The following is a 12,134-nucleotide window of genomic DNA, read 5'->3' as shown; positions in this document are numbered from 1 at the left end:
AAATGTAGACTTTTGTATAGAACTTTTTCTAACTTTGGGATTAAGGAAATGACCTTTGCATGGCCCCCGTGCCACCCCTTACCATCCTGCCATAGCCTTCTTCATTCCCTCACCCCCCGGCTGATGTAATTTATGGCTCTGGCTTCTTATTTGTTTGAAGCCAGTCCCTTAAGGGGTGACCTCCCAGTGTCTTCAATTATTATTTTAAATGATGCCTTAGGCTACTGCCTGGCACAGCGGTGCCCTCACCTTCCCGCCTTCTGCCTTCCAAGCATGGAGCTCAGCTGCCAAGCTGGCTGTGCCCCCTCCCGTCCTCAGAGCTGCCTCTAGAGTGCTAGCAGAGAGACAGATTAACCCCTTTTGTTAGCCGAGGTAATTTGCCTGGGCTCAGCATTAATACGGAATGCCATAAGCAGTTGGGGTCAAGAAGAACAGATCTGTCAAGCCCCAGGGTTAATTTAATAGCAATCTGTTGGCTGTCTGCCCTGTATATTATCCGTGAATCCAATGCTATGTTTTGCTTTTGCCATTTAGTTCTTTGGAACAACAGGGAAATAATTTGGATAGAGAGCTCTAAAGGATAGGGAAGAGAAAATTGACTGTCAAAATGCATCATTCCATTTTCAAGATAACACAGGGAGCTGTGCATTGCTCGTCGCCTTTCTCCTTCCTTCCCAACATGAAGGGCAAAACCACATGGACTGAAGGCGCGTGTCTCCCCTTTACAACAGTTAAGGCAAAAGGCTTGGGCTTGCAGATGATGCAGATGTGAAATACGCTCTCTCATCTTCCCCATAAGCCATTGAATTTTTGATACTTAGACTCCTCCCAAAAGTTTCTAGAACTCAGCAAATTCTCCACCAGATAACAACTCCAGAAATCCCTTATCATGTTTCTGTCCCAACTTCAGGTTCAAAAGAAAAAAATATATATATATATCACATCCTAGGACACACAAATCCTAGGTCAGATGCTGTGTCCCCACTGTGGTTCTAAAATATGTGGTCCCCAGAGTGGGTTGTGAATTAAGAGAGCACAGGCCCAAAGCAGAAGAGAGGGAGCCTCCTCTTTGATTAGCGGGTGCCACGAGAACCAGAATGCCCACGCCCAGCAGGGCTGGCTCTGTGAAGGCCCCTGCGCAGAGAGGGGAGTGGCCTGTGATCAGGAACCCAGGCTCTGGAGTTGGACAAACTTGGGTTCAAAGCCCAGCTCTGCCCCCTACTGGTCATATGACCTTAAGTAATTTAACTCAGTCACTATTTCCTCTGCAGGAAAATGGGCCAGTGAATCATACTAACCTCATAAGGCTGAGATGAAGGTCAAATAAGACGGTACCTGGCACTTGATAAACATGCACTGCTGGCTATTATTCTCCCCCTCGTCCTTATCATCATGGTTATTAAAAAGAGGAGTCGAGTCTGTTTATCCCCTAACCCAGAGAGTCAGACCCAAACAAGCACTCTAGTCCAAAGGGAGGTGCTTCAGGATGAGGGGTGATGGGCAGACTCAGAGGTCCAGGATGGATGGGAGGGAAGATGGCTCCAGAGGCAGCAGCCCAACGCAGACCCTGTGGGCACCTCCCATCAAGACGGTGTTCTTGATAATGATGGATGTTGCTGGTTTCACGGATATGTTTCAGCACTTCATTTTCAAACATTCTGACTTGGGGGCTTTATTTTTAGGTAAGAAAAAAATAACTGTAGATGTGGCACCTTTCCTCCCACACAGCAAAGCTCCCTTCCAGTTAATCTTGTTTGTAGAGCTATACTGGTAGAGGTTGAGACAGCTGACACCAGATTTTTCTTGCCCTATTTTGGGAAAAGAGAAACTTGCTCACTGGCACAGTAGGGTATGGAGGTTCTTTCTGGAGGGTAATGCAATATGACAACAGCTGATCACTGACTCCAGCCCGTGTCACGTCCACCAGCCCAGGGCTCGGTCAGGGGCTGGCGAGAACATCCCAGCTGCAGCCTGGGGCCTCCTCCCGGGGGCCCGGGCTCTCACTTCCCAGCGTGTAGTGCTAACTGCAATCATATTTATGACACTGGCAGCAGTTGAAAGGTAGTATTTTGTGAATCTAGGGGACCCACATGCTCTGGAGACCCAAGTAATATTTGCATCTGGGTTTCATGGGGGAAACTATAGTAAAATGTTAGTTCAGTCTCAGGATAATTTTAGAAAGAACACAACAGGGTTTAGAGGAGATAATTGAAGGGGAAAGCAGAACAGCCAAATACAAAGCCCTTATTACAACAAAGTCCATGCAGGAATAGTTGTAGCAAGAGCAACGGTGATGTTTTGTACTAGATGAATGCTTTGGTGTGTTGTCGTCACTAAAAATACCAGTGCATTTACTCATATCTCATCTAAACTCTAAGGAGAGGACTATTCTACTAACTTCAGGAAAAGTATAGAAGACTTTCACCCATCCCAGTATAATAGGATAGTCTGTATGAAGTTACTGCCTGTTGATTCAATGCAGTGTTTTCCAGAATGGGTACATAAATTCCTGGCTCACACAAAAATGTTTTTGTTTTGTTATGCATTTATTTTCATATATATTGTTAAAATGTAGCTCTAGCTAGCTCATTACACCCATGATTTTATGAATATTGGATTACTGCATAGACAAGGCTAAGTAAAGAAAAAGCGAGTCGATTTAAGTTGTTCTGAAGAAAAAAATGTGACGTAAAAAATACTATCTGATGATTGATATACAAGTGGGGTAGTTATCGCAAAGGTGGCTGAAAAGTGGTGAAGTCTAGGAAAAGATCAATTAGGTCACCTTTCCCATGTTACGGCATACACATCATAAGGACTATTCCTTTGCAGGAAGTTGCTGGGTCTCAGACAGCATCTCTGCCCCAGCCAGGTGCCTCCCAACCTGCACCCAGGCCCTCTGAGCTCTCTGTTGGGGTATGAAAGGCTCAGCCCAAACCCATGGCCTCATACGTACCAGACACTCTACTGAATGAAAGACCAAATGTTTCACTTCAGTATACAAGGATGTGGTCTTTAAAAATAGAGGTATAATAATTCTTGATCAGAAAGGAAAATACTGAGAAAAGTAAAAAAACAGATGATAAAACTAAGGGTATATATTCCATAGGAGGCTAAAACGGTCTCGCCGTAAAACTGGGTGTTCTTTCAGATACTTAAACTCACGCACACGCTCTAAGGTAAATTACAGCTTATGGAGACGAGCTTCTGCTTATCTTCAATCAGAGAAATTTTGCGTAGTGACTGAAGAACACAAATTTTGTGGCTGGGATAAAATCCTAGTGCTACCATTCTTTAGCCATGTGACTCGGGGCAAGTTGCTTTACTTTGAGCCTCTGTTTGCACCCCTGAAAAATGGGAATAAGTGCTGATTATAGAGCTGTGGTTATAAGGGTTAAGTGAGATAAAGTACCTGATGTGCTTTGCACAGTGATTGCACAGTCAGTGCTCAATAAATGGTAGCAGCTATCATCATCATCATCATCAACATATTATTAAAGATCTCGGGAATTTCATGGAAGAGGATTTACAGTCTATCGTAGGTATCATTTATCAGCCCAGAAGCGGGGGTAAAGATTCAAGTAAATTGAATTATTTAGTTGGAACGGGACTAGTTTGTTAACCACTGTTGTAAAACGAGAAATGAAAGTCTCTGCAACTTGGCACATTTTTAGCACAATTGCATGAGCAGGTCATTTTGATGGTGAATGGGACAGCTACATGTCATGGAGGACGAAATACTGAAAAGAGGCCAGGAAGACCCGTGTTCCAATGCTTCCTCTGATCCCTGGGAACCTGGGCCTCATCTGCCCGGGACCAATAGTACGTACCTGTTTGCTCACAGAGTGATTACGAGGCCTTACTATGTGTGGTAAATGCTAACATGTTATGCTAACATGAGGCGGTGCCATTACTAATCACCCCGAGTTTCTGCCCCCGCTCTTCCTGGTCCATCCCCTCTGGTCCTTGACTCACCTGTGCCAGATATCGTTGACATCAAGCCAGCCAACATGGAGGAGCTCACGGAGGTGATCACAGCAGCCGAGTTCCACCCCCATCACTGCAACACCTTCGTGTACAGCAGCAGCAAAGGGACAATCCGGCTGTGTGACATGAGGGCGTCGGCCCTGTGTGACAGGCACACCAAATGTGAGTAGCAGGCAGCCCAGAGCTGAGGTGGGTGGGTGGGCCACTGGCCCCTGGCGTGCGGGAGGAGAATTGGAGATCCTGAAGGGTGTTGATCTCCGTTCACACATTAGACACAGTGGAAGGAAAGCAACTGCAAGTGTCAGCGCGACTCGGGAGTCCGCTTCACGTTGGGCATTTCGATCAAGATGAAACCTCACATTCAATTCCATAAACATTCACTTCGGGCTGTGGAATATGGAGATGAATAAGACATGAGCCTTGTCACATAACATTGTGACATAATCTGAATTATGTTTTAAGATCACTCTTGCGGCTGTGGAGAAAAGGAACCCGAGGAGTAAAAGGGAAGACCAGTTAGGGGATTGCTGGGCTGTCCAGGCAGGGGGTGAGCGTGGCCTGGACAGGGGCGATGATGTGGCAATGGACAGGAGTGGGTGGGTTCTGGGCAGATCTTGGCAGTAGAGCTAACAGGACTTGCTTTGCTGGACTGTGCGGGACGCTGGGAAGATACAGAGACTCAAGAATGGCAGCTGGAGATGGTGACTAACGTCATATAATGTTCTATGTCAATTATGCATATAGCTCAATTAAAAAAAAAAAAGGAATAGTAGCTGGGGGAGGGGTTAGTGGCTTCTTGGAGACCTAGGTTGTGGCTTTGGGAAACTAGCACGCTAAAAGTCCCAATGGTTCTGGGGGGCACCGAGGAAAAGCTTCAGAGAGAGGGGTGGGGGTAAAGGGCAGCCAGATGCCCAGGCCCTCGTGTCAAGCTGGAGTTTGCAGAACGTGGACAGAGCAAAGCAGCTCCAAACCAGTGGGGGCTGAGTGCTTGGAGGCCGGATACTGAGGCCGATGTCAGCAGGTGAAGGAAGGATCAGCGGGCACTGACGGTGAGTGCTGTGGTGGGTAGGCTGGGCCTGGAGCCAGCAGGAGGGCTTTCTGGAAAAGAAACTGCTCCCTAGGTAAAGGTACCTGGAAGGCAGTGGCCATCCATGTCCAGTGTCGGGCCACATCATGGGCAGCTGTTCACGAGCGACCACAGCTGGATTTGTCCAGCCAGTGCCTTCTGTGAGGTCCCGTCTGGCCACTGCAGTTTGCCGTGGAGAGCCAGACATGAAGACCTTATCTCTCACAGACACAGTGTTCAGTTTCAGTTCCTATGTGACCGCAGTGACAGGACGACTCTTTGTGTCGGTGTATGGCTAGCAGAGGGGTGCATGTCTGGGTCACTTTGATCATTTTTGGTTGCTCACTTGCTGTAAGATGTATTACACGGGGCAGCTTGTATGTACAGATAGTGCTGTGTAGAGTGTGTGGATTTTAGAGTCCCACAGACCCAGGTCAAAGCCAGACTTCACTCCTGATTAGCTGCCTGACTTTGCCCAACTTTCCTTAACCTTTCTGAGCCTCAGTTTTTTCATATGTAAAATGGGTAAAATAATAACAGCAACCTCGTGGGTTTGTCAATGGGACCTCAATGCGATAACTAGTGGGTTGTTGGAAAAGTCATGACATATTTTTTCTATGTTTTTCATTACAAAAATGCATCATGACTTTTCCGACAACCCAATATTAAGAATTGTTAATGAAGTATTTTACTTTTTTTTTATACAGTCTTTAAAACATGATGTGTATTTTACACTTACAGCAGATTTCAGTTCAGATTATCTCCATTCCAAGTACTCAATAGCTAATAGCCCCCGTATTAGTGCAGATTTAAGACATTTCCATCACTGCAGAAAGTTCTGGAGAGCATGGGTTTAGACCATCAGCTCTGTGAGGGCATGGACTTAATTCTGTTTTGCTCACAGCTGTTTCCCCAGCACCTAAAATAATACGTAGTCCATGATAGATGCTTAATAAATATTTGCTGATGTGTATGCTGGTATTGATCTTTGAGCAGTACTTACTTATAAGCCAACAAGTGTTCAAGGCAGAGTGATCAGCATGTGCAAAGGTACTGGGGCACGAACGATCATAATGTTTTTGGGTCTGCAAGGTGACTGATATGACTGGTATGTAGAGAATAACGTGGAGAAGGAAAAGCGTTGAAACTCAGGAGAAATGCAGGAGCTTGGTCATAATGGCCATGAAAAAGAACTTGACATTTGTTCGCAAAGTCAGTGAACAGCCACTGAAGTTACAAGGGGGATAATATGATTAGAATTCGTTTTTAGAGAAGTTACTTAGACTGAAGGTAGAAGGACGGAGGTTGGGTTCTGACTGGGAGAGTAAAGAGACAGGGAAAGAAGTTAGGAAGATACTGTGATATACACAGGATTTCTTAACAGCAGCTCTGTTGAATTTGGGGCACACGGTGCTTTGGGGAGGAGGCTGTCCTTGGAGGGTGTTTAACAGCATCCCTTGCCTCTGCCCACGAGATGCGAGTAGCAAAGGTAAGTGTGACAACCAAAAACGTCTCCAGACATTCTGAAATATCCCCCGGGAGAAAAATTGCTCCCAGTTGAGAACCACAGATCTAGACTCCAATTCACTGTCCATTCTTCAGCATGATTTTCTTGTACCTGTGATACTACTACTATTACTACTAAGAACTGTGAGGGGTGCAATGGCCAGGTAAGACCTGTACTTTAAGTTTTGGCTGATGACCTAAGATGTCCCCAGGAAACATTTCAGGAACAAAGTACCAGGCAGTGGGTATGTCAATCCCCAAATGAGTGGTGGAGACGATTAAGGATTGGGATGTTCATAGGAGGGCAGGGCTCTTGGGATAGACCTCACAGGGAAGGCAGAGGCTGAGGGAGTAGCAGTGCTGAAGCACAAGTCAGATTTGGTCAGACGGGAAACAGAGAGAAGGGCATCTCTGGCAGTGCACACAGAATGGACTAAAGTTAGGCAGTTACGTGCTTGGAACCTTTAAAGAGTCTTAGAACTGTGTGGCTTCACTGAAAGGAGAAGAGTGAAGACATGAGGTCAGATAGGGAGGATGGTTCGTATCAGGTTGGTCCTTGAATATCAAAGTTAAAAGATTATGCCTTCCTGTATTCATCCACTCATTTCTTTCTTCATTCATCATTCATTGAGTACCTATTCTACACCCAGAGTCTGGCTCCTATAGTAGCCAGTCCTTAAACTTGTCCACCACGTACAGCACTCCCGAGGCCAAACGTGAGTCTTGCTGCCATGGAGGAAGGGCACCCAGAGGCAGTCCCGCCTCTCTGAGGTGCTCTGGGTGGCTGGCCTGTTGGCAAGGGCAGAACAGCCTGCGCCTGGCAGAGGCCAAAGACCCTGGGGACAGTGCTGATCACAAAAGATTTTCTCTGAAGTCTCATATTTCTATCTTGAAATTTCACGTGAATTTTGCACTTTATTCCCATAAAATGTTTACTTTCAGTTTTTACTTTAAAAACTACATTTCTACCCATCCCAAAATCTCAAGCAACGTTCGTGTCCCCCAAAGATGCAGCTTTTATCCTCTGGCTTCGTATGCCGTCTCGTGTACCCTATATCCTCCTCCTCCCTGACCTCCAAGCATACATTCCTGTGCCCCAGTTCCTAGTATATGGAGAGCCATTGGAGATCATTTGGCTGGAGAACAGTTATAGAATTCCTGTTTTTATGGAAGATGAACACAGTGGTCATGGGAAGAAACTGGAGAATTAGAAGGCTTTGCTTTAAACTCATACGATGGAAACGTGTAACCTAGCTAAGGATGGTAGCTATGGAAATTGAAAGGAAGGTAAAGGAAAGACGAACATGTTCCTTTAAGGTAACTATGGGTGATGTGAGTGCTATTAGAGATTGGCATCATCACACGTGGATATTAGTTGTTCCATGTCCTTCCCCTCTAGAACGTAAACCCTCTAAAGGTAAGAACTGAATCTGTTTTGCGCACGTCGTATTACCAAGGCCTGACACCTAAGTAGGTGCTCAGTAAGTGTTTATTCAATAGATAAGTTTGTGCCTGAGGGTGGACATGACAGCTTGTGGAATGGGGACTAATAAGCCATAGTAGAGGAGCATGAAGGCTTGGCGTTCGGATTGGGACATGCTGTCTGCGAGGTGACGTGAGCTGTCTAAGGAGACAGGGCCTCTCTGCTGTGTGAAGGCAGAACCAGGCGTGAAGGGCCACCAACCCAAAGTGGATGCCAGAGATGGCATGAGAAGCCCTGTGTGCTCACAGCCAGGGTGACAGACACCAGCCTGGGCTTTAAGGTCAGAGAGACCCATGCAAGTTCCGGATTCTTGAGGAATAGGCTGAATGGGAGGCTTGATGAACCCTCAACTCAAGATGGAAAAAGGACAAGACCTTAGAAATTTCCAGAACTAGAATGGTTTAGAGTAGATGCTTCGGAATCAGAAATCTGACACTCGGTGTCTGTGTGACCTCAGACAAGCTATTTAATCCCCTCTAAGCCCCAGATTCCTCACTGGAAAGTAGAAATAATGAAGACAGCCTAATAGGGCTGGCTGTTCATGAGAAGTCAATGCCGTCATGTGGGGAGTGCCTAGCACTCTGCCGGGCACACAGGAATCAATAGATGGCAACAGTGATCACAGGTATTCCTCCTGCACTCCCGCTGTTCTAGGCCTGCAGCTATAATAAGGTCCTTGAAATCCCACCCCTTTTTCCAGATATATGAAACCCAATTATTCATTTATTTAATTAATATTTGTTGACCACATGCTCTGTGTCAGCTACTGTACCAGGCTCTGGGGCCATAACAGTGAGCAAAATCAGACTTGGTTTCCTCCCTCTGAGAGCTCCCTGTCTATATTAGTGAGGGCTCTCCAGAGGCACAGAACCAATAGGAGATATACCAGGGGGTGCCAAAAAAAAAAAATGTATACACATTTTAAGAGATGTTGCCTATGCTCAAGCAGTAGTTCGCCATCATCAGAAGTGTCTGGACACTGATGGTAAACGTTTTGAGCACCTCTTGTAACTGCAGAAGTCAAACGTGACTTGGAGTCGTCTTTTGTTATCAGTATATATTGAGTATTACAATGAATGCGGTTTTTTCCTTTTTTTTAAATGTGTATACATTTTTTGGCGCCCTCTGTATATCTCATCCACATATGCACATACGTGTGTACATGAGAGATGTATTATAAATATTTGGCTCATGTGATTATGGAGGCCAGCAAGTCCCCAGATCTGCAGTGGGACTGCAGGAGACCCAATGGTATCATTCCAATCTAAATCTGAAGGCCCGAGACCTAGGAAAACCTGTGATGTAGTTCTCGTCCAAAGGCCAGCAGACTCGTGACCCAGGAAAAGCCAGTGTTTTCGTTTGAGTGTGAAGGCAGGAAAAAAATTGATGCCCCAACTCAAAAGAGTCAGCCAGAGGTATCCCCTCTGATTTGGGGAGGGTCAGCCTTTTTGTTCTATTCAGGCCTTCAACTGATTGGATGAGGCCCACCCACACTCAGTCTGTCAGTTTAAATGTTAAACGTATCCAGAAACACATAGAAACACCCAGAATATTGTTTGATCAAACATCTGAGCACGCCATGGCCCAGTCAAGTTGATGCACAAAGTTAACCATCACACCGTCTAAGGAGGAAGGATGCAATAGTCAGAGAATCACAAACATACAGGACATTGCAACGATAATAAGTGGTATGAAACAGAGGCACATGCTGCTACAAGGGGATGTGACAAGGACTTTACAACCCAAGGCAGTGACCACTGACTGTGACCTAAAGACTGAAAAGTTACATGGGGAGAGAACAGGAAGAGTCATCAGGCCCAAAGAAGTGGGAGGCCTGCCAAGCCGCACGCCCAGGGACATCCAGAGGCTGCTCCTGCCTCCAGCCTGGGTCCCACTCATCCTTAGAGTAGCAAACCCCGGGGGGCGGGGGGGTGGAATCCCCAGGGAGACCCAGGAGTTTGCTAGCGGCCTACAGGCCTCTGCTGCAGCCCTGCCCCCCCACACCCTGTCCCAACACCAGCAGTTCTCTGAATCGCCAGCCGTCAGCCTCCTAATCTAATTAAAAAGTGAATGAAATTCATTTTTCTGACTCGTCCAAAGTGCCGACCTTCTTCGGCACACATCTCCCTTTGTTCAGCCTGCTGCAGCCACGGCCCCCAGCTCCTGCCAGCCGGGAAAACAAGTTCAATCTGACCTCTCGCCTGACATTTCATATTGATTTTCTCCATCCTCCTCAAACACCAGCCTCCCGTCGACCACGGTTCAGCCGAGGTGTGCGCACGGAATTGAGACAGTTCATCAGAGTTCAAAATGAAAAGCAACATTGGCTCTCAGAGATGAGCGCTGAGAAGGAGGGTGTTTAATAACCATCGGCATTTAATCAAAATGCCGAGGAGATCCATGTTATCAGAGCTGCATATATTAATTTCCATATGTCCCTCACTCTGCATACTCAGTAGGGGGTGGAAGGGATGATTCTCTCCCTCATCTCTCCCCCCTTTTTTTTTTTTTTCATTGCTTCTGGCGGTGGTGACAGGGGTCGGTTTTCCATCTGAGATTCTTACGCCTGGAACAATAGGGTGCTAATGGCAGCAACAACGGGCTGGTCGGAATTATGCCTTTCCCTTTTGGTGTCTGAGTATTGAGAGTTGAGTGAAAACACTGGCCAGATGTGATGAATGGAATCTAGAAAATGAAAGAGAGATTAAATCTGAACTCCTTTCCAATGCCCTGCATGAACCTGGTCCCTACCCCTCTCACCTCAGCTCTGCACAGCCTGGCCACACTGGCCTCCTTCCTGCACCTCCAACACACCCAGCCCTTTCCTGCCCCAGGGCCTTTGCACAGGCTTTTCCTCAGCCTTGAATGCTCTCCCACCGTGCTCCCTCTTATCTGGACTGTTCTTATTTTTTTAGGCCTCTGGGAAAATGTCACCCTTTCAGAGAGCACTTTTCTGTTCACCCCATCTATACCCTGTTTTTATCTTATCACCTATTTTATTTCATTCATAGCACTCACCTGTAGATGTTCACTTTGTTTCCTCTGTCTCCCTGACCAGAATGTAATCTCCATGAGGGCAGGGACCTTATTTATCTTACCAGCCACTGAATTACCAATACTTAGCATAGTACCCAGCATGGAGCAGGGGTTTCGTTGACCATTGGCGGTAGAAAGGCAGGCCGATGGAAATGACAGATAAAAGACAGTGTATTCGTTTATTAGAGTTGCTGTAATAAAGTATCACAGACTGGGTGGTTTAAGCAACAAAACCTTATGGTCTCACAGTTCTGGGGGCTAGAAGTCTAAGGCCAAGGTGCCAGCGGGGTTGGTTTCTCCTGAAGGCGGCGAAGACAGGATCTGTTTCAGGCCTCTCTCCTTGTCTTGCCTATGGCCGTCTTCTCCCAGGGTCTTCACATCATCTTCCCTCTGCACACAAAACTCCCCTTCTGATAAGGACACCAGTCATATTGGATTAAGGCCCACCCATTTCCAGTCAGCTACCCCTATCTCCAAACATGATCACTTTCTGAGATATTGGGGGTTAGGACCTTCAACATGTGAATTTGGGAGAACACAGTTCAGCCCATAACAGAAGACATAAAAATAATCGAGAGCACAGGCCCCGGGGGTGACAGTTCCAGGCGTGGACCCCAGGCTCACCGGCGCAGGCAGCCTGGGCAAGGTGCCATGCTGATCCTTTCCTCTGGGTGGCAGGGGTGAAAAGTGATCATGAGTGTGGGGTTCCCAGCACATGCCCGACCCATTGAGAGTACAGTGCTGTGGGCGCTTATCGAGGGCAGTGGGGAACCAAAAGACTGAGGTGATAAAAACCTGTACACGGAGTCTCTGCACCTCCCCAGGGTTGTCTGTATGTTTTATGGTGACGATGCCCGGATACTTTCCTGTGGTGCGAAAATACCATTTTTCTCTGAACAATGAGGATGTTAATTGGCTTTAGAGGTTATAAGGTGCTGGGGAGCCTGTGTCCTACTCAAAAGCCACTCTTGAGGAGAGAGCATCCCAAATAAGTAGAGTTTGTTCTAACAGCATAAAGGTAGCAGGTGAGATGCTCAGGGGAGTAGGAACAGGGAA

General features: G+C 46.7%; 1 protein-coding gene across 1 annotated transcript in view; it reads left to right on the top strand.

Moving 5' to 3' along the window:
- Nucleotides 1-12,134, top strand: part of LOC109392769 (serine/threonine-protein phosphatase 2A 55 kDa regulatory subunit B beta isoform-like) — a 120,237-nt gene that overhangs the window by 62,515 nt on the left and 45,588 nt on the right. Inside the window, exons 5-6 of the mRNA XM_019661417.1 lie at nt 3,985-4,149; nt 5,240-5,342. Coding sequence (XP_019516962.1) covers nt 3,985-4,149; nt 5,240-5,342 — 268 coding nt within the window. The remainder of the gene's footprint in view (nt 1-3,984; nt 4,150-5,239; nt 5,343-12,134) is intronic.

Source organism: Hipposideros armiger, unplaced genomic scaffold (genome assembly GCF_001890085.2).
Source record: "Hipposideros armiger isolate ML-2016 unplaced genomic scaffold, ASM189008v1 scaffold_11, whole genome shotgun sequence".
NCBI lineage: Eukaryota > Metazoa > Chordata > Mammalia > Chiroptera > Hipposideridae > Hipposideros > Hipposideros armiger.
This window is presented reverse-complemented; position numbering and strand designations above follow the sequence as displayed.